General features: G+C 44.8%; 1 protein-coding gene across 4 annotated transcripts in view; it reads right to left on the bottom strand.

The window, feature by feature from the left end:
* Positions 1-25,641, bottom strand: part of BBS9 (Bardet-Biedl syndrome 9) — a 409,368-nt gene that overhangs the window by 350,527 nt on the left and 33,200 nt on the right. For all 4 annotated transcript variants that reach the window (XM_084782922.1, XM_084782920.1, XM_084782921.1 and 1 more), the window contains exon 5: positions 19,899-20,012. In XM_084782922.1, coding sequence (XP_084639048.1) covers positions 19,899-20,012 — 114 coding nt within the window. The remainder of the gene's footprint in view (positions 1-19,898; positions 20,013-25,641) is intronic.

Here is a 25,641-nt window from a genome sequence, read left to right as displayed (position 1 = left end):
GCTATACAGGGAAACCTTGTCTCAAAAAACAAACCAACAAAAAGATTAAGAATAAAGTTGTAGGCATGCTCCTACCTGTATGTCCAAAGCAGATGTATGGAAGGTATACGATCACAGTCGTTAATCCACTCCCATAAAATCAGGAATTCTCCATAATTCTACACATCAGGATAAGACAAATCATAACGACGCATTTCATTGTATAACAAAGTGTTCGATCTGCTTTCTGCTTGAGACTTTTCACTAAGGCTCCAGAATACAATTCCACCAACGCTGCACTCTTGCCTTCCAAAGCATGGTGCTGCCATCTACGCATGAGCTAAAGGAAGTACTCCCAACCTGGCTCTTCCCTGAGAAAGCGGCCATGAGAGAAGAGAGGGTAGGCATGGAGCTGAGCACAGGGTCACCATGGTGCTGAGACTGCACACGTGAGTTCACACAGCACCAGATAATTTTAAAGGTCTGGCCCAGCTGAAGTGGAGACCTCATTACCACCTTGCAAATACTGTGCAGAAAGACAGCATCCTGAAGAATACAGGCAGGTCCTGCCTAGACTAGAGCCTGCACTGTGCCCACACTGCAAAGCCTGTACCAGGGGGAAGAACAGAGGCGCCTGAGTCAGCAATAACCTGGACTTTCCACCTGAGAGCTTAACAGCAAGCCATCACAGCTTCATGGCCAGGCAGCGACTGAACTTATTCTTCTTACCTTCTTCTTCTGTTTTAGCTTTTCTGCTGGGTAGACAGAAGTTCCCCAGGTGGCTTTCGATTTCATTTCCCTGAAGTACAATGATTCTGAGCATCTTTTCATGTCTACACTGGGCTACATCTTCAAAAGAGGGTACCAAATATCTGTCCATGTGTCTCAGATAGTTTTTATGCCAACTTGACACAATCTGGAGTCATCTGAGAGGAGGGACTCTCAATTGTGAATTTTCTTAATTAGTAATTGATGTGGGACGTCTCAGGCCATTGTGGGTGAGGCCATCCCCTGGGCTGGTGGCCCTGAGTTCCATAAGAAAGCAGGCTGAGCAAGTCAGTAAGCAACATGCCCCCATGGCCTCTCCATCTATCCCCACCTTTAAGACCCCATCTGGTTTGGGTTCCTGCCTTGGCTGCCCTCAGTGGACTGTGATGCAGGATAACGTAAGCCAAATAAGCCCTTTCCTCTCCAAGTTGCTTTTGGTCACGGTGTTTCATCACAGCAATGGTAACCCTAAGACACCACCCATCTTTAAATTTTGAGCTGTTTATTTTATTGTTATTGAATTTTGAGAACTTATTATAGATGCTGGAGAGATGGCTCGTAGGCTAAGACCATGTACTGCCTTTGAAGAGGACCCAAGTTAAACTGTCACACCCACATCTAGCAGCCCTACAAGCACCAGGAACTGTAAGTATAATCTCTTGTGTAATATTTGGATTCTTCACCAGTCAATAAACAGCTGATTGGCCTATAGCTGAGGCAGGAAGTAGAAGGGAGGAGTTCCGATAGACAGAGAGAATGCTGGGATAGAGTGAAGCATGCAGGGGTTGGCCCCGGGACACGAAGGAGGACAGAAACATGAAACCTGAGCAGAGGTAACCAGCGTGGCCAAACACAAAATAAATGGGATATTAATTATGAGCAAATCAGGGAACTTGCCTAGCTGTACTGGCCTAGGCTTTTGCAAATATACTTAAGTTTGAGAGTTAATATTTCTGGGAATAAAGGCATAGGAGGAAAACGTGAGTTACAGAAAATCCCCATCAAATGGAACCCAGCCCTGGCAGATCCGATACCTCCTTCTGGACTCTGCAGGCACTCCACTCACAGCCGCATGTGCACAGCCACACGGGACACACTCAGCTAGCTGCATGGTGAGTATTTTCTCCTTGCCTGTGACTGCTTTTAGTCTTTCATAATCATATTTTGAAAACCAGAAAGTTTCAATTTTACTATTTTATTATTTTCTTTTATAATTCATCTTTATTGTGTCCTAAGAAATCTTTGTATATCCCAAAGCCATGAAAATTTTTTTATTCTGTATACTATATGCTGCTGTTACATTAAAGTCTATGATCTATTTCATTACAACTTTCATATGTCATACCAGGTAGGGATGGAGATTCATTTAGTTCCCAATAAACATGATTATCTCATATTTACTGATAAAGTTATCTATCAGTCACATACTTAATGATCTAATCATTTTTGTCAAAAGTTATTTCATAATATACATACAGATCTCTTTGCAAACACTGTATTCTGGTTCACTAACTATGTGTCAGTCATTCTGAAAACACCCCACTGTGCGGCCATCTATAACTTTTAGTCAGTCTCACAATCAAACAGTGCAGTCGTCCAATTTTGTTTTCTTCGAAGCCAACTCTGGGCCACAAAGGAATTTCCAGACCAGCATGGGCTACACAGTGAGACCCTGTATTATTCACAACAGTCAAAAGTTGAAAAAACCTAAACTGCCCATTAACTGATGAATGGATAAATACAATATGGATATCCATGTAAGTGAATATTATTATGAAATAAAAAGAAATGAAGTCCTAAAATACGCTGTATTTATGTCAACTGTTGAAAGCATCTGTAAGATGGAAAAGGGACTACTAGTTGCCTAGGAAATGTAATTACTGCTTCTGAGTCAGTTCATTAGGGGGAGTGGGGTGCTCTAACATGGACACAGTGACAGCAGCACAACTCTGCGAGTACATTAAAGAGCAAACAGTGTTTATCTTAACAGGGGTCAGTCCAGCTTGAGGCACTGTGACAGATTCCTAGGAAAACAACTCAGAAGGAGAAGGGGCTAGTTTGTGCCCATGGTCTCAGAGGCCGCGGGGTGAGGCCGGCTGGAGAATGGCAGCCAGGGGCAAAGAACACTGCAGTGGGCTTCCGCCTCCTTCCCCTCTGACTCCAGTCTGGCGCCCAACATACTGGCAGCCAGAAGTGAGTGTAACTTCTTAGCTTATAGGCATTCCTCAATCTAATAAGGTACCATCAAGATTAATTACTAGGGGGGCTTTTGAGATGGCTCAGGAGATAAAGGTACTTGCTGCAACCTGGCAACCTGAGTTCAATTCCCAAAACCCACAGTAGAAGGGAGCAATTGAGTACCAAAAGTTGTTTTCGTACCTCTACAGGAGGATCATGGAACATGTGTTCACGCAAGCACATACACTTATCATTATGTTATATAAAGAGATAAAATCTATACATGCCGCTGGGCTTGGTGGCACACGCCTTTAATCCCAGCACGAGGGAGGCAGAGGCAGGTGGATCGCTGTGAGTTTGAGGCCAGCCTGGACAACAAAGCGAGTCCAGGACAGCCAAGGCTACATAGAGAAACCCTGTTTCAAAAAACAAAAACAAAACAAAACAAAATCTATACATGCCATGATTTTGTTTTGTTTTGTTTTTCAAGACAGGGTCTCTCTGTGTTAGCCTTGGCTGTTCTGAACTCACTTTGTAGACCAAGCTGGCCTTGAACTCACAGCGATCCACCTGTCTGTGCCTCCCAAGTGCTGGGCTTAAAGGCGTGCGCCACCACGCCTGGCTCATGCCACGATATTATTTAGAGTTAAAGAGTTAACCACTAGGAAAAGAAATAAATAATACTAGATATGGCCAAGTAGAGCTATAATCCCATGTTGTGGCAGTGTGTGTGTGTGTGTGTGTGTGTGTGTGTGTGTGTGTGTGTGTGTGTGTAAAGCCAAAGAGTAGGTAGGGGACTGACTTCCACACTTGTAAATTGCTTCAGTAACTGTGAAATACAACATCCCCAATTGCCCTATAGTAAGTACTTTATAAATCCTAAGACTCTACCATGACATATTGGCCTTTAAAACCCAGACAAACAGAGCTTTTGACAGGTAATCCTGAAACCAGGGGGAAATTACAAGAAATGCATCTCAGGCGTGTTAGAGTGCCTTAACTTTAGCATCTTCATTAACCGAGCAAGCCGTTACCCAAGCGCCTACCAACTGCCCTCATTCGTCAGGCTTATACTTATCCCAGGATAACTAATAAGCACTGGCTTCCCACAGATGCTCTGTTCTGCATCCCAGCAAGAGGACGATGTGGTCCTCAGGAGGCTAGGTGGGAAAAGCAAAGAAGAAACAGGGTGAATGATGGAGCCAATTTCCTAAGTTCCAAAAGAATTTGTCACCATCCTTCAGAAAGAAAAGAACCATTGACTGAGTCGCAAACTATATTATGTGTTGATCAATCAGGAACAGCCTAATGCTGCTGAGAAAAACCACAGAATAACAGAATTTGGAAGAACTTTTCACGGAAAGGCAAAAGTTAAATATCATATCCTTATGAGCACCAGCGACAGTAGACATATTAATAATGCGAGGCCCTGTTCCTAATATACCTGGACCGCATAGAGCCACTGCCAAAGTCTGAAGCAGTCACAACAAATCTCTCAGCCTTGCAGCATAAAACTCACTTGATAATTTCTTTGTCTAACACCTAATAAAATTCATTCTTCCAAAATTGTGGAAAAGCTCAGCACAGTCCTCCCTCATTATAAAGTTTCCTGTTACAAGGTTGCAAGATTTACACATATGTTAGGGTTTATTGTTGAAAAGAGACCTCCTCATAACACCCTCTTTGTTAGCTTTGCCTTGGGGCTAGATATATAATGAGAGAGAAACGAATGCAGACAGATTGTTGAGGAAAAAAAGCAACAAAATGAATTTCATTTTAGCCATCTCGGACTTTTTATGCTCTTATGTAGCTTTTCATCTTAACTGTTTGTCCCTTTTTTCTTTTCTTTTCATGTATTTCCTTCAGTAAATGAAACATGATAGATTATTAAAGCCAGTTTGTACTACTTTAGAAACTGTTGACTTTCATATACTTCTGACTTCCAAAATTCTTACAAATGCCATCTTTTGAACAATGAAATATTAGGACTTGATCAAGCAGCTACAAATAACCATAGGAAATGTTAATTTTCCCCTCAGAGACTCCGTCCACAGTCCTCTGACAGCATGATGGTAACTTTCCAAGTTAGATTAAGGCACACTTCTGTTATCATTTCCATACTAAACATCACTACCTCATTTTAGCCAAAATCTGGAAATACTGACTTAAAAGACCGTGTGTGTGTGTGTGTATGTATGTGTGTGTGTGTGTGAGTGTGCACGCATATGCGCGTGTGCGCATGCGACTGAGAGTGTAGAGATGAATGGGAGCCTCAGCTGTGAAGCCTTGCCTTCCATGACTTCCATCTTGCTTGGGACAGGGTCTCCCTTGACTGCTCACCACTGAGGATGCCAGGCTAGCTGGCCCAGCAGCTTCCAGGGATCTCCTGTGTTCATCTCCCATCCCATGAGCACCTGGGTCACAGATCTGCACCACCATACCTTGCTTTCCTGGGCTCCGGGGATCTGAACTCAGGTCCTGATGCTTGCACAGCAAGCACTTTATCCACAGTATAACCACTCCCCATTGTGGACTCATGTTTAGGTTAAAAAATAAATAATTCAAATATTAAGACAATGTACAAGACTTATTTAATATACCCAGCTTAATCATTTCTGATACTACAAATTAGACTTTTGTGTTTTGAAAGCATAAAAACTAAGCATGTGTAACAGCATTCTCCCACCTAAAACATGCCTACTAATTTTAGAACGCTAAATATTGGATAATATTTTACAATGGTAACAGGGATCAGAATTGAGACATCTACAATAGTTTTGTTCATATTTGCTCAAAAATTACAAATCATTTACAATCAGAAGACAGTCTCCTTACTTTATGCACATCCTTTATTCAGGGCACTAAGGTGCTGCTGTGATGTGAAGTGAGGCAGGGCCCTGCTCAGGAATGCTAGGCACGGCTCTTCCCTGAGCCACACCCCCAGGCCACCAGTAAACATTTATCCTTTATTTTTTTTCTTTTCCCTTTCTTTGCCTTCCTGTTGCATCCTCTCTTCCTTCCTGTCATCTTCCGTCCTTCCTCCTATCTCCTCCCTCCTCCCTTCCTCTTTCCTTCCTTTCTTCCTTCTTTCCCTCTTTCCTTCTTCATTCTCTGTTTCTGTCTTGGCGGAGTCTCACTAGGTAGTGCATGCTGACCTCAAACCCATGATCCTTCTGTGCCCGCCTCCTGAGTGCTGGGACTTGGGGTGTGCGCCAGCTTGTCGGAGCTCTGTATATCCCAATGTTGCTTGAATCATCTCTCCTTCCCAACTCAATAAAATGATACACACACAAAACACGTGTGTAGATTTGAAATGACAATTCCAACCAAAACTACCACTTTGGCTTGGCTTGGTGACACACATTTGGAATCCTGGCACTTGGGAGAATGAGACAGAAGGACCACCATGAGTTCAAGGCCAGCCTAGGCTACATAATGAGTTCTAGGACAACCTGGGATATCTAGTGCATGGTGGTCTGAACAAGAATGATTCCCATAGGCCTATATAGTTGATGCTTAGTCAACAGGGAGCGTTGCTATTTGAGGGTTAGGAGGGTTGGCCTTGTTGGAGGAGGTGTGGCCATGCTCCCTGCCATGATGATAGCTGACTAAGCCTCTAAAACTGTGAGCCAGCGCCAAGGAAATGCTTTCCCTTAGAAGAGTTGCTTAGTCATGGTGTCTCTTCACCGCAATAGAACTGAGACATGGGAAGCTCTGTCTCAAAAAAGTGGGGGGGGGGGGCTACCATTGTTCTATAAGACAAGGTTTCTATAAATTGCCAAGGTCCACCCCAGCACTAGGCTTAACAGCTGAGATGATGTGTGTACCCCAGACCCACTTAGGATCACCACAACCAGCTATCTCCTTCCACAGGCAGTGCTGACAAAGACTTTCCTATCATCGCATTTGGCCACTAGAAACAGGTTGGGATTTGTTGTTGTTGTTGTTGTTGTTGTTGTTGTTGTTGTTGTTGTTGTTCTTCTTCTTCTTCTTCTTCTTCTTCTTCTTCAAATACCACCAAGTTTCAAATCATCATTTTACCCACCCTTGTCCTTAGTTATAGTAAACAAGAAGGCATTAAAAAAAAATCAGTGGGGCTGGAGAGATGGCTCAGTGGTTAAGAGCACTGACTGCTCTTCCAAAGGACCCAGGTTCAATTCCCAGCACCCACATGGCAGCTCACAACTGTCTGTAACTCCAAGATCTGATACCCTCATACAGACATACATGCAGGCAAAATACCAATGCACATAAAATAAAAATAAATTAATAAAAAAAATCAGTGTTCACCTTTTACAAAAAGTAACCACTTTAAATAATCATATTACTTAATTTGAAGACTACATGGGACTGTCTTTAGAGCCCTCAGGAACTAAAGGTTTTACATATCACAATGCATAGGACAATGTTCTTTGAAAATTACATTATTTATGCTATTTAAAAGTGATGTTGCTTTATGGACCTTAGACTACAGATATTATCAATACTGTAACATGATAGATCTCAGTGCAGAATGAGAGTCAACCCTAGGGCCTCTTCATCTGACTCCTCACTGTGGACTCATAGAGGACCTTAAGGACAAAGGAGCAATTCCCTGATGTTGTACAACACCTGCACATCCGTGCTTAGGCAGGAACAGAAGCCACTGGCCAACCAACCAGTCATCTCTTAATATTGGTCTCTGATATTTCAACCATATGTATTAGAAAACGGGGACCACATGGCTCGCTGGTGAAACAAGGGCTCTCAAAACATCCATTAATTCCCTAGCAGGAAAACAGCATTAATCTTTTATTAGCAGTAACACCCCCACAGAAGAAACAAAGCTGGGTTCTGGCTGTTCCTTCACCCCATCAGAGCATATCAGCTCACCCTCTGGATAGCAATCAAAGACTCCAGCTGGCTTTGGGAGCAGCCTCTCCAGAACCACATGTGGCCACTAATATGTGTCCTTGGCAGGCAAGGAAAAGGCTCCACTTCAGACAATGAGCAGTTACTCAGAGTTTGCCTCAGTATGAGGCAAAAGGCAACTCTGCCTTATCCCTCAATTCACTATTTTCTTTGGCGGGCCTTTTGTTCCAAAGACTTCACAAATTCTTATTTATGTGACAATATAATCCTATACAAGTTTATAGAAGTCATTTTATTATTTGAAAAATATTCCACCATGCTCACATACATCACTGGTAAAATTCTGTCCACTTCCTTTACTGACAATTGTACGTCAAACACATTGGAGCTTATGCAGTGTGCTCTTTCTACCTCCATCACCACTGAGGACCAGTGTGCCTCCAGACCTCTCTAGCCACACTATGCCACTGTGACATTACACTGCCTTGATGAATTCTACCTTTCTTGGGCTCTGTTTGACTTTTAAAAAATCAATGTAGAGTACTTGGAAGAGTTAAAGGAAAACGAGCTTTCACACCACATATAGGGAAAGCAGTGTTAAAATGCCAACAGCAAGGCTGGGGCACATCTGTAACCCCAGCATTCAGTCTTCTGAGGCAGAAGAATCACAAGTTTGAGGGTAGCTGAAACTATATGGCAAGACTCTATCTTTAAAAAGGAGGAAAAAATAAAAATAAAAAGGAGGTGGGGGTTGGAGGTGTATCTTAGTTGGAAGCATGCTGGCCTAAAACAGAACTCCGGGGCCAATCTCCAGCACTCCAGTTAGCGCATGCCTGTAATCCCAGCACTTGGGAGACAACGGGAAGACTAGGAGTTCAAGGTCACCCTTGGGCTCATAGGTGATGTGCGATCAGCCTGCGCTATGAGATCTTGTCTCCAGGAAAGCGTTAAGAAGTGAAGCACCTCATATTAAATATTTCAGAATTTAAACAATTGCTTAAAGCCAGAACCATTTTGATCCATGAGGATTATAACAAATACTCAGTAGTTTGACTGTCGTGTTACACAGTTAAAATTAATTAATGACAAAGGGAAAAACAATGCACAGAAGTAGCAGATAGGAACTCGCTTCTCCTGCCAAGCTTGGCCTGTATGAATGCTGCGGCAGGCATAACAGAAGACAGCTGTGAGCCCAGGTGATCGCAGGAGGCCTGGTGACATCGCCTGTCTCATCAATGGAAGAAGTGACCTTTACACTGTGGTGGTAGCTCACCTGTGTCTTAGTTAGGGTCTCTGCTGCTGTGATGAAACACCATGGCCAAAAGCAGCTGGAGGAGGAAAGGCTTTGTTTCCTCTTTTTTTTTTAATATTTTATTAATTTATTCATATTACATCTCAATTGTTAGCCCATCCCTTGTATCCTCCCATTCCTCCCTCCCTCCCACTTCCCCCCTACTCCCCTCCTCTATGACTGTGACTGAGGGGGACCTCCTCCCCCTGTATATGCTCATAGGGTATCAAGTCTCTTCTTGGTGACTTGTTATCCTTCCTCTGAGTGCCACCATACAAACTCTGGTGCCTCATTTTTGGCTTTGTTTCCTCTTACAGCCAGCCTATGGGCAGAACTCAAACAGGGCAGGAACACGGAAGCAGAAGCTGACCCAGAGGCAACGGAGAATGCTGTGTCCTGGCTTACTCTCCTGACTTGCTCATCCTACTTTCTCATAGCACCCTAGGACACAACACACATAATGGGGTGGGCCCTCGGGTGGGCCCTCCCACATCAATCAGCAACTAAGAAAATGCACCACAGACCTGCCTACAGGCCTACCTGCTGGGGCATTTTCTCAACTGAGAGCCCCTCTTCCCAATGACTCTCACTTGTGTCAAGTTGACATAAAACTCACTTGTCTATGTCTATTGGGAACATAGACATGTCTATTGCGGACAAAAAAGTAAATCTTGGAAGTTTCTAGGTTGATGGCACAATGATATCTGTTTTTGAAACTAATTCCTGCCCCCCCCCAAGCATAATACGCACACCTGCTGATATGCCATGACCATGAAATGTCTGCACAGGCTTGTGTGTTGAAGGCTTGGTCCCCAGGTGTTCACGTTAACTTGCGAAATGGTGGAAACTTTCAGGAGATGGGCCCTAGCTGTAGGAAGCAGGTCCCCTGGGCATGCCTTTAGGAAGCATGCCACAGACCATCATGCGTCCCTCTCTGCCCGCCCATTGTGAACAGAACTGTTTGTTCTACCACAGGCTCCTCACTATGATGCTCAGCCACACCCAGCTCTCATCAACACAGCAAGACAGGCAGCCAACGTGGGCGTCAACCTCTAAAATCGTGAGCCAGAGTCTTTCTTCCTCTAAGTTATTTTTCTCAGGTATTTGTCATAGCACTCAGGTCTAACACATCAGCCTTGCCCAACCACGTGGCTATTTTGGTTAAATCCTTTAAAGCACCTGCTATGTACCAGTGGCTGCTTGACAGTATATAAACAGTAACAGATAAAAGACACGGACTCTGCCTCCGTGTGGAAGAAATCTCCCTCTCCTCCCTCTCTTGGAGTCTGTGTAATTAGCAAGGCAGGCAGATGGGTAAGAGATTAGGTAGGGTGTTGCTTTGGGATTAGCTAGCTCTATGCATCTCTCTAGGACTTGTCCAGGAACATCACCCTCTCAGCCCTGGTGTTCCATTCTGAAAAACAGTAGTTGACAGGTTTAGATGCAATGTCACAACATATAGGAGTTATGGCAACAATTCTCTTCCCAGATAGTCTTCTCTATTAATAAATATAAAACTTCCTGGTCAAAATCAAACTCCAGCAAACAAGCCAGGTATGGAAGCATGACCCTGTAATCTCAGCACTGGGGAGGTAGAGTCAGACCCCTGGAACTCACTGCCGGGCAGCATCACTGGACCAGTGGGCTCCCAGCTCAGCGGAGGACCCTGTCTTAGAGAATGAAGCATAGGGAGGGAGGGACGGGGGAAGACACGCAACACTGATTCCTGATGTCTGGGCGCCATGCACTCATGCACACACCCTCATCCTGTCACATGGAAGGGAGGGAGGGAGGGAGGGGGGAGGGAGAGGGAGAAGAAGAGAGAGAGAGAGGGAGGGAGGGAGGGAGGGAGGGAGGGAGAGAGAGAGAGAGAGAGAGAGAGAGAGAGAGAGAGAGAGAGAGAGAAGTTCTACAAGAATCATTCCAATGTAACTGAACTGAAAAATTTTATGAGGTACAACCATTTTCCAAAGTCATCATTGGGATTAGCATCAACAGACCTTTTTGACATTAACGTTATGTATTAAACAAACAAACAGGCAAAGGACAGACAACAGCAAGTATCACCCAACAGCAGGAAAAGGTGCAAATTCAAAGTCTTTGCACAATGGTCACCATGGAGCAGCTGCAGCTGGGACTCCACACCGGAGAAGAGGTGAGATAGTGAGTAACAGATGAGAGAAATATCTCTAAAATCCCCCAAATTGGGGGAATTCGGATGAAGAGATGGATTAGATAGCATAGAAAAATAAAAATGCCCCCAGCCCTAGAAGTTCTATTTTTACCATACTTCTTATCAGACAAGAAAAGCAAAGATCTTACCATTTTGCTATTTTTCTACAAGATGAAAGAGAATATGAAAGACTATTGCCTATAAATAAGTAAATAAATATAGCAGCTGGACTAACCACTCCAGCAATTTTTTTGTGTATGAGGAGATTGCCAGAGGAGGCACTACCACACGAAGCCTCCCTCACAGGGGCCGAAAGAAAAGTGGGGAGTTGCATGCAAACTGCTTTTGATGAGATACAGTCCAACAGATAAGGGGGAAATGAGGATAACTCCTAGTAACCTAGAGAAAATGCTTACCAAAAAGCTCCAAATCTGAGACCATGTCCCTTCCCTCCAAGGTACAGGCAAAGGCCACGTAGGCCTTGTGAACGTCACACCATCCTGTAGGCTAAAGTTCAATTTACAGACTACCCAGGCTGTGTGAGACACATATTGCCCAGGTAGAACAAGGGTCAAGACACTGAACAAAACTGTGGCAGAGGGGACTATGGCCAGGCCCTCTAGTCAGGCTACCACAGCCTATAATAGCCTCTCTCTGTCTCCTTCCCTCCTGACTGCCCACAGACAGGCAACAAGCAGAGACAATGGTCAGTAACCAGCATCCAAACAATATTTCAAGGGAGGAAGCAGACTCATCCGACTGGGAAGGAGAGGAGGCAAGAGGCAGGCAGCAGCACTATGAAAAGGCAGACGGGCCCAGAGAGAGGCCAGGCTGGGCTGGTACACAGCAAAGCAGTTGGCCTGGCAAGCCCACAAAGGCTCTACAGGCAAAGGGCAGGAAGCATACTGAAGAACAGTATACAAAGGAGAGATGAAGGAGAGATGTGCCAAAAGCCGGAAGGAAGCTCTCTCGCACTAGTGCACAATTTAGCAAGAATGGCTTCATCGGGGCTGGAGTGATGGCTCAGTGGTTAAGAGCACTGACTACTCTTCCAGAGCTCCTGAGTTCAATTCCCAGCAACCATATGGTGGCTCACAACCATCTATAATGTGATCTAATGTACACTGTATTCATAATAAATAAATAAATTTTTAAAAAAAGAATAGCTTCCTCAAAAGATGCATATGTCACAATAGGAAGGCTGAGCTAAAAATTCATTCCAAGAACCAAACTTAGCACACACACACACAGACTTTAGAGAGGTGCATACATATGTTGGCAACTACAACAGCTAAGAGACATGCTAACAAATGAAACTTGCTTACAGAATGACCTACCAGGTCTCACATGAGCACTGAACCACAGCAACCCAAACCCACACAGCATGGACAATACTTAGAAGGACTGAGTGTCTGAGAGGCTGGGGAGACGCTAAGCGGTGGATCACTTGTTGCTCTTCCAGGGCCCAGGTTTCGTTTCCAGCACCCACATGTTAGCTCACAACCATCTGTAATTCCAGTCCCAAGGGATGTGACACCCTCTGAGACCTCCACAGACACCAGGCGCAGACATGGTGCACATGCGCACCTGCAGCTAAAACACTCACGTGTATAAAATAAAAATAATAAATCTAAGGATAAATTAAATTAAAATTAACAATTTTAAGGCCTGCCGCAGGCTACTTGAGGTCCACCTTTGGAGAAATGACTATGTTAGGAAGATTTGCCTACATAAATGGGTCATTGTCTGACAAAAGCCTCAAAGGAATTTGTTTTGGTCTCTTGTTCTTCTGCTCTTCCACTGTGTGAGGTACCTAGCTAGTACCATCTATGGAAAACAGGCATAGGCCAAACCTAATGACGCAGGCCTATAATCCCAGCAACTTGGAAGGCTACAGCAGGAAGACCCCAAGTTCAAGATCAGCCTAGACTATATAATAAGTTCAAGAGCTGTCTTAGTTAGGGTGTCTTTTGATGGGATAAAACACCATGACTAAAGTCAGCTTGGGAAGAGCAGGTTTATTTCATCTTACAGTTTGCAGTCTGTCGCCCAGAAAAGTCAGGGCAGGAATTCAAGTTAGGAACCAAAGCAGGGGCCATGGGAGAATGCTGCTGGCAGGCTCGCTCCTCGTGTCTCTGCAGCCTGCTCTCTTATACCATCAAGGACCACCTACCCAGGGGGGGCGCCAGTGAGCTAGCCCCTCCCACAGCATTTCTTGACCAAGAAAAAATGTACCCCAGGTTTTCCTACAGGCTAATCTGGTAAGAGCATTTTCTCAATTGAGAGCTCCTATTCCCAAACAGCTCTGACTTGTGTGAAATTGACGTAAAACTAGTTAGCACAAGCCCATCTTAGACAACATGGTGAGACCTGTCTCAAAATAAACAGTCAAAAAGAGGGCTGGAAATGTGGAACATTCACCTAGAATGTGCAAGGCCCTGGGTAGAATGCCTAGTATCAAGCCAGGCGTGGTGGCATATGCCCTTAGTCCCAGAACTCTGGAGGCAGAGGCATGTATATCTAGATGAGTTCAAGGCCAGCCTGGTCTACTAAGCAAGTTCCAGGAGAAACCCTGCCTTGGACAGCGGGGAATAGGAACAGGAAAGCAAACAGTGAGGGCCCTTCTCTGCACACTGACTTGGTGACAATTTAGCCATCAACTTCCTAGGTTTCAGAAGTATAATAAATAAATGAGCTTTTATGAACCACCTAGACCCAAGTACTTTGTTCCAGTAGCATAGACAGATTAAAATACTATTATGTATCAGGAAACCTCAGAGTTTACAAGTGGTCATCATTTACAGGACTTATTCCAAGTATACAGACTGGAAGGCAACCTGAAGAGCAGAGCAGCAAGATCAGATGGCATTACTGGCAAGTTAGACTACACCCACACATGACACTGCTGGCAAGTTAGACTGCACCCACACATGACACTGCTGGCAAGGTTAAACTGCACCGACAAATGACACTGCTGTCGAGGTTAAACTGCACCCACACATGACACTGCTGGCAAGTTAGACTGCACCCACACATGACACTGCTGGCAAGGTTAAACTGTACCCACACATAACACTGCTGGCAAGTTAGACTGCACCCACACAAGATCTCTCATTCAGGACCTGCACATTCCAGCCCAAATACCCTGAGCTGTGATCTAGACACACACACAAACACAGAAAGACAGAGAGGCAGACAGACAAATATAAATTTTAGAATATTAAAATAATTCTTTTAAAAATGTTAAGATCAGGGGATGGAGAGACGGCTCAGAGGTTAAGAGCACTGACTACTCTTCCAGAGGTCCTGAGTTCAATTCCCATCAACCACATGGTGGCTCACAACCATCTATAATGTGATCTAATACCCTCTTCAGGCCTGCAGGTGTACATGCAGGCAGAGAACTATTTACATAATTAATAAATCTGTTTTTCAAAAAGATGTTAAGCCAGTCATGGTGGCACGAACCTTCTATGCCAGCACTTAGGAAACAGAGACAAGCAAATAATATGAGTTTGAGACTAACTCAGTGACCATAGTGAGTTCCAGGTCAGCCAGGACTATAGTAAAACTCTGTCTCAAATTTTTTTAAGAAATATATCCTTTCAATATATTTATTGTCATACTCCCCTTGCATTTCATATTACACAGCACCAACTTTACATGACAAGTATATGTTCAATGGCTGCTCCCTTTTGGTGGAGAAAAGCTAAATTCCAAAAATATAAGATTACTCTAGATTAGCTAAGGGTGAACATTGGGGCGTTATCAAAGACTGTGTCTGTGGCTGACACCAAATAATTCGCCTTCTATTTTCTCTGGGTGCATGTTTCATAAATTCCTTTGAGAATATGACTATATTTACAGGGGAAAAAAATCAGTCTCTCTCTGAAGGTGGGGGCAGGGCATGGTGGGCACGGGGACCCAGGTTTATAAGGTGTTGCCTCGGCCCTGATCAGAAGCTTCTCCCGCCATGAAAAGCAGTTAACGCAGAGATGCACCGTGACCAAGGTTCTGAGGACAAGCTGGTGAATGCTCAGCCTTAAGCAGGACACTGCTCCAACGTGCAGGAACATTGTCCGAGAACAGGTTCAGGGACCCGAAGGCAGCCTGGATCATATGTAGGGTACTGCAGGAACTAAAAGGCAGGGAGAGTGAGGTAGATTTGACAAGAGCACATTTATTCACATATGAAATTCTCAAACAAAACATTTTAAGTTAAAGATAGAGGATAAAAGCATTTTTCTAAAAAGCAACTTTGATTTTAAAGTTTAAAAAAAAATTTTTTTTACACTGAATATGCATCTATACCCCCAAAACCAGGGAGGAGGAGGTAGGAAGGCTACAGCTCTGTGGGACCAGTCAGGACACAGTGAGTGCCAGGCCAGCCAAGGCAACACAGTTTCATAACTTGAAACACATCCTTTGTTGAAGAAAACAGAGTGCATGTGAGTGTGGGTGGTTGTGTGTGTGTGTGTGTGTGTGTGTGTGTGTGTGTGTGTGTAAGAGTGTGCATTTCACTTTGGAGACTTTCTTGAACTTTCTCTATAAACCAAAACAATCAAGCAAAAAATGAAACTGAGCATAAAGATATAACCCAGAAGTCGGTCAATGTTTTGACATAATCTATGAGTAATCAAAATTCACTGCTATCAAGCCCAGTGGCCTGAGTTCAAATCCTCAGGGCCCGTCGTGTGGTGGGAGAGCGCTGACCGGCAAATTGTCTTCTGACCTTCACATGTGCACGCTAGTTTGTTTTCTCTTCATTCTTGCTCCTGCTCTCTCACTCTCACCCTCACTCTTTCAGACACACACATAAATATGTAATAACAATTTTCAAATTACATACTTAAGTTTGGCCAAAGCCAACTATAGTTCATTCTGATAGGAAAGTCACTCTAGATTGAATAGCAGTCCAGGTAAGGAAGGGGTTGGCACAGTTAGTGCCACAGCTTGATGCTGGAGCCCAAGTCAGACTCACTCCTCCATCACTACAGCTGGAGCGAGCCTTCACACCGTCCACACTGAGAAGTCAGACTCACTCCTCCATCACTACAGCTGGAGCGAGTCTTCACACCGTCCACACTGAGAAGTCAGACTCACTCCTCCATCACTACAGCTGGAGCGAGCCTTCACACCGTCCACACTGAGAAGTTAGACTCACTCCTCCATCACTACAGCTGGAGTGAGACTTCACACTGTCCACACTGAGAAGTCAGACTCACTCCTCCATCACTACAGCTGGAGCGAGCCTTCACACCGTCCACACTGAGAAGTTAGACTCACTCCTCCATCACTACAGCTGGAGCGAGCCTTCACACCGTGCACACTGAGAAGTCAGACTCACTCCTCCATCACTACAGCTGGAGCGAGCCTTCACACCGTGCACACTGAGAAGTCAGACTCACTCCTCCATCACTACAGCTGGAGCGAGCCTTCACACTGTCCACACTGAGAAGTTAGACTCACTCCTCCATCACTACAGCTGGAGCGAGCCTTCACACCGTGCACACTGAGAAGCCAGACTCACTCCTCCATCACTACAGCTGGAGCGAGCCTTCACACCGTGCACACTGAGAAGTCAGACTCACTCCTCCATCACTACAGCTGGAGCGAGCCTTCACACCGTCCACACTGAGAAGTCAGACTCACTCCTCCATCACTACAGCTGGAGCGAGCCTTCACACCATGCACACTGAGAAGTCAGACTCACTCCTCCATCACTACAGCTGGAGCGAGACGTCACGCTGTCCGCACTGAGAAGCTGGGGCCCGGAAGGGCAGAGACAGGGATGCATGTGGTGTGCCTTGTGCTCGAAACAGGAACTCAGACTCTCGGGTCCAGTTTCATAGTAATGAGACCCAGAGCCCGAATTTACCATGGTCTTGAGATTCAGATGCAAATTAAAGGTTCAGGTGCACAGCTAGGAAGAATTCCCATATTACAGCCTATCCAATATTACCTAATAATTTTGCTTTTAAAAACACTTCTTTGCAACCTGAAGACGTTATATTCCTTTTTAGTCAAAGGGAGAAATTTCAGAATAAAATTTCCTCATTTGTGCTTTTTGTTATTTTGTTTCTGGTTCTTCACGTCATGGCCTCATCCTCCTGCCTCCACCTCTGCAGTGCTGCACTACATGGGCCACCACTTGAGGCAGTGCTTGTAGAGGCAGACGCAAACAACATACACAGTTGTAGAGGCCTGCCATCTAGTGGGAGCCTGCTGTGATGCACAGCCCCAGTGCCTTCCCACCTAGTCTGAAATAGTACAGCTTTTATTTTCACTTGATTCCTTTTCTAAAACCCTACATTTTCTTCACATTGTTAACTCTAAGCAACTTTCCAGGTAAAAGAATAACTCTCTCTTGATCGGTTTCAGCATGCCCCAGGGGGATCCTGAGCCAGCTCTGGCTACACAGCCAGTTCTAGCCAGTTCCAGCCAGTTCCAGCCAGTTCCAGCTTGGCCTACATGAGCTCTTGTCTCCAAAAAAAAGGCAAAACACAAACAAACAAAAGCAAGCAGCACACTCACAACTGGAGATAGAGTTACCACGCTAGAGACTTGGGCTAGAAAGTGAATTCCTTTCAGACGAACACAGCATGAGAGTGACTCGGTTTGTTTTTGTTTTTTTCTTCTTCCTATACATTCTGTTTGTTTCATGTATCAAGAAAACAAATTTTTTACACCCACGAGGCTCTGTAACTTCTCCATTCTGGCAAACCTTTTTTTTTTTTTCCCCCTGCATTGGGGTTGAGCAAGGCTGTGAGATACTGCCTACATCCGCTAAGGTAGCTTTGCTAGTTTCTTGTCAGAGCCCAGTCTGGTCCAGGCTAGCCTTTGGCTGACGGAACTGAGCTGCAACTCCTGAAGGCAAGGGTGTCAGGTGGCCTCTTACGTTTTGTGGGGCCCTCTCTACATGTAACACCCCCAGAAGCTAAAATATCACAAAATTTCTAATCACAGTTCCTCAGGTGATAGATGCACATACATACATACATACATACATACATACATACATACAAACATACATACATACATACATACATACATACATACATACATACAATAAAAAAGCAACCATGCATACAGAGGATATGATGTATGTAGGCTAAATGCAACCATGGCCTCGTTATTCAAGGAACTTGGCAATCTGCTGACTTAGGTACATGAAGTGAGGAGGTGACAGATTTCCTGAAATCTACCCCAAAGCCCAAAGACACCAAGGCCATCTGTTTGATAAAGATGATATCCTGGGAGAGGCGCCTCTCCTCTTAGGTCCCTGTTCTTCATGCCAGAGATCATGATTTGATGAGCACTATCAAGTCTGTATGTAAGTCTCCATCTGTCCCCATCTGCTTCCAGGCTTTCTGTGCAGAAAGCAGCCATGGGCTCTCTCAACTGAAAAGCTGGGTAGCCATGTTTGCAGTTCCACCTTCCTTTGGCAGGTACAGCAGGACTGTCACTAAGACCAAAACTTCATGCAGGCTGGGTGGTGGTGGCACATGCCTTTAATCCCAGCACTGGGGAGGCAGAGGCAGGTGGATCACTGTGAGTTCGAGGCCAGCCTGGTCTACAAAGTGAGTCCAGGACAGCCAGGGCCACAAATCCTCATGCCACTGAAAGTGGCAGGCACTCAGCCCTACCACAGAACTCACTTTTACTCAGTTTATAAGATAAACTCTGTAGAAAACACATTGGCTTAATTACTTTTCTATTGCCATGACCAAGGCAAGTTAGAAAATAGAGCATTTTGTGGCGTCCGCGCCACCGCGGTACCGAGTCGAGGGCGAGAGACTACGGATATAACTCACGTGCGCGCGCGTGCACGCGCACACGCACACGCACACACACACACAATAACACAGCGGGTCCTTCGTGCTAAGAGAGCAGCAGCCGGGGCAGCGGTTTATTCTTCTTCAGAGTTCCAAAGAGCCTTCTTATAGGCAACCAAACAGGACTCCTCCTCCCAGGTGAAATCCCTCAAGAGGTAATCGCACACAGGAGGAAAAGTCTTGAGGAAGGGAGGGGCGCGTTCTCAGAGCAGTAAACACACTAGCTAACCAAGATAAACAGAGTGGAAGCTGCTAGAAACAGGACATGAAACAGCAAGATAGGCAGGCAACCCAGTCGGGCCTGGTCCCTACACATTTCACCCAGGGCTCATGGTTTCAGAGGTGACTCCATAGCCATCACCCCAGGGAGCAGGGCAGCAGACAGGCAGGCACTCACGTCTGATCCACAAGCAAAAAGGAGAGAGATCACACTGGGAATGGGCGGGGCTTGGAAGCCTCAGAGCCCGCCCCAGGGACACGCCTCCTCCAACAAGGCCTCGCTCCTAACCCTTCCCAAACACTTAGCAACTGTGGCCCAAGCGTTCACACAAATGGCTGCGTGGGACCCATTCTCATTCAAACCACCACACACAGGTAGAAAGAGCGCTGAGGACCACATAATCATACAAGTCACGTGCGTACCAAACACATCCATTGCTAAAAGCATGCTTTCTAATTGTTTTAAGTATCTGAATATAAAATTTTTGCTAAAATACTCATTTAATTCTTTAAGAGTCAAACCACATGATATTCCACCGTAGTGTAACCAAAGGGTGTAAATCTACCACGTGAAGTATCACGCCCATGAATCAACGCGACTTACCTTTTATGCCACCAAAGGGCCCACAGGTCATGTTGCAGGCTGTCCTCTGAAGATGGTGCTCGTACATTAATTTGATCTGATACTGGTTTCCGTGTTCCACATTACCCAATGTTCCTACGGAGAAGAAAGCAAAGGGGCTACTTTAAATCTGTCTATATTGGTTTATGTTAATTTCTTGTCATCTTCTAGGTCAGCTGTAATTCAATTTTAGCAAAATGAAAAATGGCAAAGCAATAAAAGATAGGGACAATTAATGCACTAGTCACAGAAATCACCAGCACAATTTCTTTTTAAAAAACCAAAATCTTAAACCTCAGTTAGATTACACCATTAGAGAAATAATAGCGTGGGGTGGACAAACAAATGGCAACTTTAAAACAACTCATTTTCTTATCCACGTTATCAAAATACCCAACCCCTTCAATCACTATGTCCTAATTTTTTTAAGATTTATTTATTTTATTTATTGCATATGAGTGCTTTATCTGCAGAAGAGGCATCAGATTACATTATAGATGGTTGGGAGCCACCATGTGGTTGCTGGGAATTGAACTCAGGACCTCTGGAAGAGCAGGCGGCGCTCTTAACCACTGAGCCATCTCTCCAGCCCCATGTCCTAATTTTTTTAAAATATTTTATTTAATTTTAATTTATGTGCACTGGTGTGAGGGTGTCAGATCTTGGAGTTACAGACAATTGTGAGCTGCTATGTGGATGCTGGGAATTGAACCGGGGTCCTTTGGAAGAGCAGGCAGTGCTCTTAACCACTGAGCCATCTCTCCAGCCCCAGCCATGTCCTAATTTTTTAAATGAGGGAATAAACCCAGGGCCTTGTGCGTGCTAGACAGGTGCCCTACCACTGAGCTGCACAGCTGTCCCTTATATTCTACTTAATGAAGAAATCTTACAAACTTCTTCAGAAAAGTGAATAGGAAAATGTGCTCTGTTTGAAACCTTGCCCCACCCCACCCCCCCAAAAAAAATCTCTTTCAAGACACACATCATGGCACTTGCCTTCAAACTCAGAACTCAAAAAGCAGAGCAGGTGGATCTCTGTGAGTTCAAGGCCAGCCTGGTCGACAGATCGAGTCCAGAACAGCCAGGGATACACAGAAAACCCCTGTCTTGGAAAAACAAAACAAAACAAAACTCTTTCAAAACAAAGAGTTCCCTCCCTCTCTGACAGGCTGCATATCCTACAGTGATGTTCTAGCTCTTTCCAGGAGCCTCTGCCTGCATCTCTGCTCTGGTACTAGGACTTCAAGGATACAGGCAGAGGCACAGAACTGAGATCAGGCAAGTGCGTGAGAATTAAAAGAGGTGTTGGAAAAGACATGGGACTTAGAAAGCACTTTTTCCATAAAGAAATATCTATCTCTCAAACTGTAAATACTGAAGGTCATGTTAAAGTAGTCTAAAGCAAAAGAAGCAGCCTATTTAAAACTATCTAAACCTCCCTGTGGCTAGATAGATCTCTTGTCTCACCCACTTGGGAGGGTGAGACAGGAGACTCACAAAATCCCCAGCCTGAGCTGCTTAAGACCTCTCTCAAAAAGAAAAAGGCATGCTAAATGAATACATTTACAAATGAGCATCCATTGTTTTGCGGTTTTGTTTTTTAGGTAGTTGGTTTTTATGTTCAAAAAAAAATTGCCAATGAACCCTGAATCTGTAAGATTATATTTTTCTACATCTTAAAATAGATGAACCTTAATTATTCAAATAAACTAAACAAATCTCCTCTCCCCCTAAAAATCACAGGGTTGAAACCAGGGCTTCAGACCCATATATAAACACCTGCTTCCTGGCTACCTACCATTTAAGAACTTTCAGGAAGCCCAGTCCTCCCTCAGGGAAGGTCTATGGACACAGTCAATGACAATTCTCAACAGGAAGTAGCATCACGAATAGGCCACTGCCAGCAAGACAAAATGATGTGGCCTGAAGCTCTGTGAAGAAACTTGTGTCTTGGTTAGAATTCTACTTCTGTGATAAAACACCAGATCACAAACAACTTGGGGAGGAAAGGGTTTATTTCAAAGATGTATTTATTTATTTATTTATTTATTTATTTATTATGTATACAGTAGTCTGCCTGCAGATGAGCCAGCAGACCAGAAGAGGGCACTAGATCCCATTACAGATGGTTGTGAGCCACCATGTGGATGCTGGGAATTGAACTCAAGACCTTTTGGAAGAACAGGGAGTGCTCTTAACCTCTGAGCCATCTCTCCAGCCCCCAGCTTACAACTTTCAGTTCAAACTCCATTACTGAGGGAAGTCAGGGCAGAAACTCTAAGCAAGAACCTGCAAGCAGTAACTGATGCAGAGGCCGTGGAGGAATGCGGATTACTGGCCACTGCTCAGCCTGCTTTCTTAGAGCACCCAGGGCCAACCACCCAAGAATGGCTCTAGCCAGAGTGATCTGGGTCCTTCCAAATCAATCACCAGTCAAGAAAACGCATCCCAGGCTTGTCCACAGGCCAAACTCCTGAGGTCATTTTCTCAGTTGAAATTCCCTCTTCCCAAAATGACTATGGCTTGTGTCAAACTGACCTTAAACAGCCACTACAGTTGACCCCTTGTCAACCTGACACACAGACACATCACTATTCAACTAGAACCTTTTCCTTTTCATTTGTCCCCAAGATGGCTGGCCTGTTAATATTAATATCAAAATATTAAACATAAATAACTCTTTTACATTTTTTATTAATTTATTCTTGTTACATCTCAATGGTTATCCCATCCCTTGTATCCTCCCATTCTTCCCTCCCTCCCATTTTCCTCTTACTCCCCTCCCCTATGACTGTGCCTGAGGGGGTCTTCCTCCCCCTTTATATGCTCATAGGGTATCAAGTCTCTTCTTGGAATAACTTTTAAAGTCCCATTGAAAGTTCACTCTCTTTAAAATATCCAAAGCTTCTTTCAAAATTCAAGACTCTAAAATATCCAAGGTCTCATAACTAGGCCCCCATAAAATATGATTAAGTTACACAGTTTCTTACTCCAAGAGGGAAGACCCAAAGCACAGCCGTAGTCAAAGAAAAAACAAAGTCCACCAGTAACAGGATTCTAGGACCCGTGGTCATCATGGCGCCACAGGGGTTCCCACGGTGAACTCTGACTCTGCCATCCACACACACAGCTTAACGCTCAGGCAGGCTCTGCTCAATGCTCCTGCTGTCCTGGAGGTTGTCCCATGGTACTGACATCTCCAAAATGCTGGAGTCTCTGCACTCAGGCTGCACCTTCACTAGTAACCTTTCCAAGGACCTTTTCGGAGACTCTGACTCCACCATATGGCACCAAACCTCAACTTCTCTCTATGACCCCATCAGTGCTGGGGCTTTGACATTCACAATAGCCTTCCCCATCTTCTCTTCAGAGACTCCAGCCATGCAACACAGTGCCAAGACTCCCTGCTCCCCATGACCCTTAATGTTCCCATGACCCTTAATGCTCCTATGACCCTTAATGCTCCCGTGACCCTTAATGCTCCCCATGACCCTTAATGTTCCCATGACCCTTAATGCTCCTATAACCCTTAATGCTCCCGTGACCCTTAATGCTCCCATGACCCTTAATGCTCCTATAACCCTTAATGCTCCCGTGACCCTTAATGCTCCTATAACCCTTAATGCTCCCGTGACCCTTAATGCTCCTATAGCCCTTAATGCTCCCGTGACCCTTAATGCTCCTATAACCCTTAATGCTCCCGTGACCCTTAATGCTCCTATAACCCTTAATGTTCCCGTGACCCTTAATGCTCCTATAACCCTTAATGCTCCCGTGACCCTTAATGCTCCTATAGCCCTTAATGCTCCCATGACCCTTAATGCTCCTATAACCCTTAATGCTCCCGTGACCCTTAATGCTCCCAGGACCCTTAATGCTCCTATGACCCTTAATGCTCCCGTGACCCTTAATGCTCCTATAACCCTTAATGCTCCCGTGACCCTTAATGCTCCTATGACTCTTAATGCTCCCAGGACCCTTAATGCTCCCGTGACCCTTAATGCTCCTATGACCCTTAATGCTCCCCATGACCCTTCAATGCTCCCCATGACCCTTCAATGCTCCCCATGACCCTTCAATGTTCCCCATGACCCTTCAATGCTCCCCATGACCCTTCAATGCTCCCCATGAACCTTCAATGCTCCCCATGACCCTTCAATGCTCCCCATGACCCTTCAATGTTCCCCATGAACCTTCAATGCTCCCCATGACCCTTCAATGTTTCCCATGACCCTTCAATGTTCTCCTTGAACCTTCAATGCTCTCGTTGACCCTTCAATGCTCTCCTTGACCCTTCAATGCTCTCCTTGACCCTTTCATGTTATCCATGACCCCTTAATACCTCCAAAACCAATACTACTGGGAAGACTCCTAGACGTTACCAAATTCAGCCACCAACATGAGGTAGCCTTGGCCTCCTCTAGCCTACAGCTTCTGTGTGCTAAGCCTGAAGAAATATTTCCCCAGAAAATTTCACCTCAGTGATGCAGGTCTCTTCTCAGTCACAGCTGATTCTTTATCCCCAGCTGACCAGCTTCAATTGTCCCAGTAAAGCAGAGCTTTCACTTTAGTAGTTCTTACTTTAAAATATCAATAACGACCACCCAGTCTTTAAAAGGACTCTCAAATTTCCCTCTGGGGTTTTGTCTTCATCACTCTCAAATTTCTTGTCTTCCAAACTCCCAAAGAACAAACCATTGTGCTCTAGGCACGCAACAACTTTTCTAGCACAAACTTCCCAAGTCCTACCACAATTGTCGTAGTCACTGTTCTGTTACTGTGAAGAGACATCATGGCCAAGGCAATTCTCATAAAGGAAAGCATTTAACTGGGGGCTGGCTGACAGCTGCACAGCTTTAGTCCATTACCATCATGGCAGGGATCATGACAGCAAGGAGGGAGGCGGGGGAACTGGGCCTAGCATGGGCTTTTGAAACCTAAAGCCCATCCACAAAGACATGCTTTCTTCAACAAGGCCACACCTCCTAATCCTTCTCAAATAGCGCCATTCCCTCATGACTAAGTATTCAAATATATGAGCCTATGAAAGCCATTCTTTTGTCTTTTTTTTTAAGATTTATTTAGTATATATATATATATATATAGTGCTCTGCCTGCATGTACACCTGTATGCCAGAAGAGGGCACCAGATCACGTTATAGATGGTTGTGAGCCACCATGTGGTTGCTGGGAATTGAACTCAGGACCTCTGAGCGATCTTTCCAGCCCCAATTTTTGTTTGTTTTTGTTTTGTTTGTTTGGTGTGTGTGTGTGTGCGCGCGTGCGCGTGCATGTGTGTAGTCTTGGCTGTCCTGAACTCCTTTGTAGACCAGGCTGACCTCAAACCCACATCTATCACCTGCCTCTGCCTCCTGAGTGCTGGGATTGCATGTTTGCACCACCATGCCTGGCAAGACTCATTCTTATTCAACCCACCACCATAATTCTTCCCCAAAACATGATCAGGTCTGCCACAGCAATACCTCACAGCCAGGTTCCATTTTCTTTTTGTTTGTTTGCTTGTTTGGGGGTTTTTGTTTGCTTGTTTTTTGCTTTTTGAGACAGAGTTTCTCTGTGTAGCCTTGGCTATCCTGGACTCCCTTTATAGACCAGGCTGGCCTGGAACTCACAGAGATCCACCTGCCTCTGCCTTCCGAGTGCTGGGGATTAAAGGTATGCACCACCACCGCCCAGCTCAGGTTCCAACTTCTGTCCTAGGGTTTTT

The sequence above is a fragment of the Acomys minous genome (genome assembly GCF_964271855.1).
Source record: "Acomys minous genome assembly, chromosome: 5".
Lineage (NCBI taxonomy): Eukaryota > Metazoa > Chordata > Mammalia > Rodentia > Muridae > Acomys > Acomys minous.
This window is presented reverse-complemented; position numbering and strand designations above follow the sequence as displayed.